This window comes from Cygnus olor, chromosome 3, assembly GCF_009769625.2.
Source record: "Cygnus olor isolate bCygOlo1 chromosome 3, bCygOlo1.pri.v2, whole genome shotgun sequence".
Lineage (NCBI taxonomy): Eukaryota > Metazoa > Chordata > Aves > Anseriformes > Anatidae > Cygnus > Cygnus olor.
Genome location: NC_049171.1, coordinates 20,630,338 through 20,637,939, shown reverse-complemented (window position 1 = coordinate 20,637,939; position 7,602 = coordinate 20,630,338). Strand labels below are relative to the sequence as shown.

At 45.1% G+C, this 7,602-nt stretch overlaps 1 protein-coding gene across 1 annotated transcript; it reads right to left on the bottom strand.

The window, feature by feature from the left end:
- Positions 1-1,654: 1,654 nt before the first annotated feature.
- Positions 1,655-6,677, bottom strand: LOC121066987. The gene is made up of 7 exons (XM_040550872.1): positions 6,387-6,677; positions 6,042-6,198; positions 5,280-5,437; positions 3,672-3,779; positions 3,291-3,363; positions 2,541-2,674; positions 1,655-2,229 (listed from the first exon to the last, which is right to left on the bottom strand). The coding sequence occupies exons 1-7, from the start codon at positions 6,675-6,677 to the stop codon at positions 1,657-1,659; spliced, it is 1,494 nt and encodes a 497-aa protein (XP_040406806.1). The 3' UTR covers positions 1,655-1,656.
- Positions 6,678-7,602: the final 925 nt, after the last annotated feature.

Below are 7,602 nucleotides of genomic sequence, written 5' to 3'. Positions count from 1 at the left end.
ATATAATTCTGGCGAAAACGGGTAATATGAAGGCCATACTTCTGACTTCCATGGGATGCGAAGTCTATATTGCAACAGTTTATACTCTACTGTTTATGTCTTACTATTTATTGACCTTCCTAAAGTAAAGGACTATATAGATGTTATTGTACACAGTGTTGAAATGCTGTCCTTTCTAAAATAGATCTATTGTCAAACTGCAAATGATGCCTTTTCATTACTTTTTAAAAATGGTTATGTATAAACCTCTACTGATGTTTATGATTGCCTGACAGCTTCACATATTCCCTCTCAATCCCTCTGTAATTTATACTTTCCTGCCATTTCCTATGTGTATTTTGTGACAGGTTATTTATAAACATCATATTTATATTACCAGCCTTTTCCGGTGATATAAGACTCCCTGAAAGTGCACGTGTGAACTAGCTGCACGCTTCTGACACCGTCACTTGAAGAGCTTGCAGTTTCTTCTTCAGGTAAGCAGAGCTGCAAATACCTTCAGCATTTCATTTTTATTCTCTTGCCCCCTCCTGCCCATTTATCACATGAACAGTATCAGGCTTTGTGCTGGACCACCTATGTCCAAAAAAATGCGTGAACTTGTATATGAAGGAATAATTTACTTAAAAGGGTATTTGTATAGGGGAAAGATGCACTCTGATAGTACAGCTTCACCTATATGCAGGAAACTTCTTTTAAAAAGTAATATCTGAATACGGTAGTGACTGTTCTGGCAGTAAGGTGGTGAAGTTGTCCTGAGGGATTTTGCTGATAGCCGAGTTAGCTGCTGGCTGGCTGCTTCAGCCAGAGAAGATACTCTTGCCCCTTCTTGGGCTCCAGGCCTATGATCCCTGTTGCCACAGGGCACCACCAGACTTGCGCAGCTATGGCTCAGGGTCCCAGAGGCTCTGTAGCATCATGCCAGTAGGGATGCTGTGGGAAAGGAAGGACTGGCAAAGGCTTACACTCACACACACCCTTCATTCACGCATGCTCACACACCATTTGTGCCTGTTCTCTTGGTGTCCTGTGCACCCAGTCTTTCTAGGAGCTAGTCCTTCTCTAGAGATCGGAGATGGACTCTTGTTGGGGCAGGGGTCAGGAGGTTGGAAGGTTTGGTTCCTTCTAACATCTGCAAGCAGTTTCTGATATTGAGGAGTAAAAGGTAGTTTTCTACTGACTGAAAGCAACTAGTGCGAGGGTCTATGGACCTTACGATTGAACTCATTGGTCTCCAGTGGTCCCCTTTACCCCTGGTCTCAACTATATATCCATGTAGTCTGCGTGTTGCTCTCATGCTGGCAGTTTACTAGCACCTGACTGATGGCAGAAGAATCCATCTTTTGGGATGAAAAGCAGGTCACAAATGTCCTGATTTTCTGAGGAGCATAGTGTTGCAGTGATTGCAGTGTCTACTGAATTCAAAGTAAGATTAATCTTCCTGGGTAGCCGTTTGTTGTTATCCTGACATAATGGTAGCCTGAATGTAAGACCTGCAGATTGGTACTTTGGAGATCCAGAGTTCTTCCTCTGATTGTGCTTTTTACGTTTTTTCTTTTAGACATGCCTTTGCCGAAGAAAGATGGTAGAAGACTGCTGAGACTCCTAGCAAGAGAGACAGGCAGCAAAAGTTCAGATAAGTCTGTTAGTTTTAAGTCATTTCATCTCTTTATTGTCAACTTGTTGTGCATTACTGCACAACACATAGACCATGAAGCTGGCGTCTTTGTTCTTTAGGTTGGAGTCTGTGGTTTTGAGCCCTTGCACATCCTCCACCAGAAAAGCAGCTCCTTCCTGGTTTGGACGCCTTTGGGAATGTTTTAGATTCCTGTGGATGTCGTTGATTGCCTTAATTCTGGAAGCTGCACAAGTGCTTTTGCTTTTGGGCACTCTCAGTGGCTCCCTCATCTGCGGCTCTTTAGGCTTAGGGAGCCTCCCCTCTGAACAGATGTCACCTCTTTGAACCTTTGGGTTTTCTTCTTCACAGACACTTTGAACTGGCAGCCCAGCAGCTCCTTGGTGACGTGGCCGTCTTACAGAATGTCCATGGCCCTTGATGATTTCGTTCATGGCTCTCATTCTGGCAGCAGCAGACGGCATGTTGCTTCTGGGCTGGCGTAGTGCTTCCCTCGGCCGTGCCAGTGGAATGGTCTGGTCCGGATAGCCCTCACCTTTTGGACACTTGTCTTCAGTTTTCCTCAAGTTGAGAGTTTCTGTGCATCTGGGAAACTGGTGACAGAAAACATAGCCTTTTAGAGGCTGAAAACAGTGAAAGAAGAGGCTGCCTTCAGCAGAGAAGGAAAGGAAAAGCAGAACGTTTGAGTTCTACTTTCAGTTGTGTTTGTCACATAGTAGAAGTACTCGCTGAATTACAGGCTGTACTAAATACTACTTTGTGTGCCCCCGATTGCTAAGCTCCGTATATTCCCACCACTTTCACAGGTTGCATTTTTAATTGCAACTACATCGTAAAAATAGAAATTCAGACTATATTAGATGGACCAATGTCTAATGGTACACACTTCAATAAAGGCACAGACCTTGCCATCTTGTGCAGATGTTGCAGTCTCTCTGTCTTTGGGAACAGTGTTTTCCTCTGTTGTCTTTTCCATCTGATGGTCACAAACATCTGTCGAAGTCTTTGGGACCTCCTTGTTCATAGCTGCATTGATTACTGCAATGGAAAAAAAAAAAAAAAAAGTGAATGAACAATGAACAACGTGAAGAGAAGAAATCCATAGGAAATGGGTGGAAGAAGTGTTGAGGGACATGTTATCTATTGCCTGCTGTTTTATCGTACCTGAATTGCCTGAATGTCAGGGCTCACAGAGAACTGAGGTCTTTGTGTTAACCGAACATGTGAATTCTAATACCAGGACTAGACTGCAGAAGCAGCACCTCAACACCATGCTCATGGTCTCCAGGCCTGTTCAGCTTGGCTATAAATTGAGCCTTTATCATCCACAATTTTGGCTATACAGGGGCAAGGGTTTGCACGTGTCTTCAGAAAACTCTTAAAATGCCCCGCTCTTTCCAGCAGCTCAGCACGTATTTGAAGCTACCTCCTTCTGCCAAACTCCTCTCTGTGTGCCAACATGTAAATCTGTTTCTTAGGTCCCACTGAGACCAATGAATGTGCTTAACTGAGGAAGGAGGCACTGAACAACTTGGAGCAATGTCCTGTATCTCTATCCTAAGAGCAGTCCCATGTTTGTGCAAGTAAAGGCAGTTGCCAAGAACTTGGTCCGTCGTGCTCCTTTGTGAGCCTTTACTCTCAAGCCACTTCTTACCTGCTTCATCAGTATGCTGGGTCAGCGTAGAAGCCCCATTTGTCTCTGGAGTCACTTGCTCCCCGAGAGAAACCTGTGCACAAAACCTTCACATTACTGCGGGATTTAGTGCAACATGGAAGAATATTCCATATTTCTGCCACTGTCTTTGAAACATCACAGAGAAGTCTGAGTGCGAAGCCCCATTCATTACCACATCCAAACAACCCTGTCTAGGATACCGTTCTAAAACTATTGTTATACACTGCCAAAGGAGGGCAGCTATCGGCAGAAATCAAGCTCTTGCTGTACCAAGTAGTGCTGGAGAAAGACGCAAAGCAAATAAGGATCGGCATCTCGGTATAACTGCCGAATGATATAATTGTTAATTGATAAAGTTACCTCTTGGCTTTGAAAGGCTTCCAGTGGGGCTTCTTTGGTGGCCGTTGCACTGCACTCAGCTTCCCTGGTGCTGCTTGATAGTGGGAGCTGAGTGGTACTTGAGTTCTCCTGAAGACAAATACAAAGAATCGCAAAATTAACAATAATCTGGATTTTTGTTTCTGCCTGTGAAGGACTGTCACAAATCAGTTTTACTTTAAGAGGTGTTAACTCCAAATGGTTTCTTTATGGCAGTGTACCTTGATAATTTAGGGGGTTACGAGCACCACAAGGAACCCATGTGACGAGAAGTTTGAACTGTCAGGTGAGGCTCGAGGAGGGCAAGTTGAAAAGAAAATGGGGTGCAAATTTTTCCATGTCTTCTCTGTTTAAGGAGGATCATAGAGGATCAGAGAATCACTAAGGTTGGAAGAGACCTCCAAGATCATCTGGTTCAACCATCACCCTACCACCAATGTCACCCACTAATCCATGTCCCTAAGCACCATGTCCAACCTTTCCTTGAACATCCCCAGGAACGGTGAAACCCTGAATAAAGCAAATAATGGTATTTTTCCCTCGAGCTTTTAGCAGGGCAGGCCTCATTTGTTAGTATCCAAAATGCCATTGTTACCTCTGCAGATTTGTGCTGGTGCTGGGAGCGAGCAAATGTGGTCCTTGAAAGGGTCATCTGCCTGTTCTCAAAGTGTTTCCTCACTGCGTCCAGGCCCCCAGGCACAGTGCAGGACTTGATTTCCTCTGAAGTCTAGAATGATCAAATAAGGCCAGGTGTTTTCCATTTGCAGTAAGAAGGTACTGTCCATTTCAACAAGAAAGGGCAAGGGGTTCTAGAGCCTAAATGGAGCAGTCCCTATGTTCTCAACATGGTTCGGTTGGTTCAGGCTTCCTACAGTTCTTCCTTTTGGGGAGAGAGAGCTAACGGCACCATTGTTGACAGTGTTGGGAGGAGGGAATAGGAACCTTCTCGGCCCAAAGAACCGCAGGAATCTGCTCCAATTATGCAAGGGCAATTAGGAAATCAAGTAGCCATTGGGCAGGAATTGCATGGTTTGAAAACACCTGGACTCTGAAGGCGAGCGTGGCTGGTGGCTGCTTCCCCTAGGTGGCTTCTGGGCTACCTGAGCACCCATAGCTGAGCTATTTTATAATGCGGTAATTTCATGTTCTTCAGTTTGAGCAACAAGAGCTCTAAAGACACTGCGCTCCTGAATATGATTTTATTATTTGGCGATAGAGAATAGTTGTTGTGATAAAGAAACTGCCTTGTTCTGTTGTCATGAGCAAATAGGATAACAGTGTTGCTGATCTCTCTCACGCCGATGGTCCTCATATGTGAAGTTCAGCCAAAGGTGGACTAAGGAAGAGCACTTCCATGAAATAATGGGGATTGTCCAAAAGACCAAAGGCATATAGCATGAAAACTCTCATTTGGTAGAGACAGAGACTGGTGGATGACTATGTTTGCTATGTAGGTTTCCTAATTCGGGATTTAAATTTTGATCCACCCTATGATCCGATAGTTTGCTTGTAGAAATAAAGATGGTTATGATCTGTCCCTGGGCAAAGCAAACGTAGAATTAAGAAGATATTGAGACATTGGTATCTTACATCAGCAAAGCGGTTGCTGCTCTCCGCCTTTGACACTGCAGCCTGATAGAGAGCCATTTTGTCTTTCAAGGAGACATTCTCCTGGAATTCCATCAGCGTGTTTCCAGTGTGTGGAGGGCTCTCTTCTTGAAGTCCTCCTACAGCTTTGCAAGCATCCACTGCAACCACAAAGAGACATCATAGTTGGGGAGAGGGAGATGGGTGCATGTGTTTCAAATCTTGAAAGAAAAGCATTAGGCAAAACAAACAGTATTGCCAACATTTTACCTACTGTGTCGTACTTTTACTTTAGAGCACATCAATTACAGAGCATTTGATTTGTGGAAACCAGAAAGCCACAAATAAAAGTTACCGCATTGTTACCAAAGCAACACATTGCCAAATTCAAACTATCTTCACCAAAAGAGAAAATGAAGATGTCACTTTTTTGTAATTGATGAATGCTGCCCATATTTTTGATATCATATTTGTAATTTGGGCTGTCTTCATCAAAAGTTATCTTCTCAAAACATAAGACACCATTCTGTTGTGTTTTGCTCAAAAAGTATTTAATGGGCATCAGGCACTCCTCCGTAATACGAAAGACAAAATGGAGAAAGCTGGAAAGCTTGTTTTGCATTGAGAAGAACACCACGTTCTCTCTCTGGGCGGCCTGGGTGCCACCTCATCACCTGATGAGGTGAGTGTGCTTGCCCCTTGTCACATCAGAGATGGAGTGCATTGAACTAAAGGGAAAAATCAGATCAAAGTGGTAAGGCTAACCTTCGGTGTTGATGGTCTGTCCATTGCCTGAGGACATCTTCTCAAAGATTGCCCTCCCCCATTTCACGCTGGACATTTCCATCAGAGAAATGTCTGTCTGGCTCCCAGGCTGAGTGGTCAGTGCTGGTGGCAGTGAGCTTCTGCCACTTTCTGCTTCCTGTTGGAAGACATGGAGGGGATGTGAGTTAGAAGCTACTGGTAGGAGCCAGGTAGGGTTTTCAGGGGGCAGAAAGGATATGAAGAGGCAGCAGATTGGAAGGGGGTGCTGTTCTGGCAGTAGTGTTCTCCAAGTCCTCAGTGAGAGTGTGGGAATCATTTTCAGCTGCAGAACCTGCGTGCACTCACCTTCCTGCGACCCAGGGTCTCAAAGTGGCTCTGCAGCTCCTTGACAGAGATGGGGAAGGTATCAGTCTGGCGAGGGCCACCCAGGGGCTCCTCCTTGGTCACATCCATCCTCCCGCTCTCTACCGAGATTTCCTCCACGCTGCTGCCACGGCTGGTTTTCTCTGGTGCCAGGGACTGTGGGGCTGGCAGGCGTTGGAAGGCCAGGCTGGGTGTCAGAGCACTGGCGGACTCCCATCTCTTCATGACGAGCTTCACAGAGCCCTTCTGCACGGTCATGTCGGGCAGCTGCATCGCGCCCTGCCAGTGCAACAGGTACCTCATGACATAGCTTGTATTTCAGACTGAGCTTCCGTTTGCGTTGTTGGCTTGTTAGGACTTGCTTATTTGCTTTCTTTGTTTTGGGACAAATCTTTAACCAGGATTTGAGTGGTCTGCAGTATTTCATGGGGGAAGAAGAAGCACAGGAGAAGTGCTAGGTTTCTGCAACCCAAGGGTTCTCATGAAGGAAATTCCCTTGTGACATGTGCACTTGTCAGCATAGAATTTGACTTCAGGCCTCAACCTGACTTTAAGCCACTTTCCCCAGCTGCTCGCTTAATGGTCGTTTAAATCACTACAGAATGCTGATGGCAATTCATTCTTAAGTCAAATACTTGGTGAAGACTGTACATCTGACACTGTCAGGGACTTGAATTGTTTCCTGGGCTTTGTAGAGCCTTCTTAGCCTTTATGAAAATGCAGGAAGAAAATCAGGGGAATAAGAAAACCCAAAGAGATTTGCAGTTGGGCTTCAATGGCCTTTAGCATTTCATACCGCCTTTTCTGACTGTACTTCTTAACTTTGGCTGGCCACTTGTACAGTTACCATGCTTAAACCATGCCAGAGGAAGGGACAAATTAAGGGCTTGGCTGCTTTTTGTTCAATGGTTGTTCCCTCTGTCTGATGACTAATATTCACTGGCCACGCTACTAGAGGATCTCTTCTCCACTAAAGACTCCCTGAAGGTGCACGTGAGAGCTAGCTGCCCGCTTCTGACACTGTCACTGGAAGAGCTTGCAGTTTTTCTTCTGCAGGTAAGCAGAACCGCAATTATCTGCAGCATTTCATTTTTTTCTTTTGCTCCCTCTTGCCCATTTATCACATGAACAGTATCAGGCTTTGCACTAGACCACCTACGTCCAAAAAATTGCATGAACTTGTGTATTCATAAGGAGC

What these genes read in the sequence shown, in the direction of transcription:
- LOC121066987 (XM_040550872.1), bottom strand. Translation starts at nt 6,677, where the DNA reads ATGCAGCTGCCCGACATGACCGTGCAGAAGGGCTCTGTGAAGCTCGTC. An exon ending in AGACCCTGGGTCGCAGGAAG is followed by an intron (nt 6,199 to 6,386) that starts GTGAGTGCACGC and finishes GTCTTCCAACAG; the next exon opens with GAAGCAGAAAGTGGCAGAAG. An exon ending in CCAGCATACTGATGAAGCAG is followed by an intron (nt 2,675 to 3,290) that starts GTAAGAAGTGGC and finishes TTTCCATTGCAG; the next exon opens with TAATCAATGCAGCTATGAAC.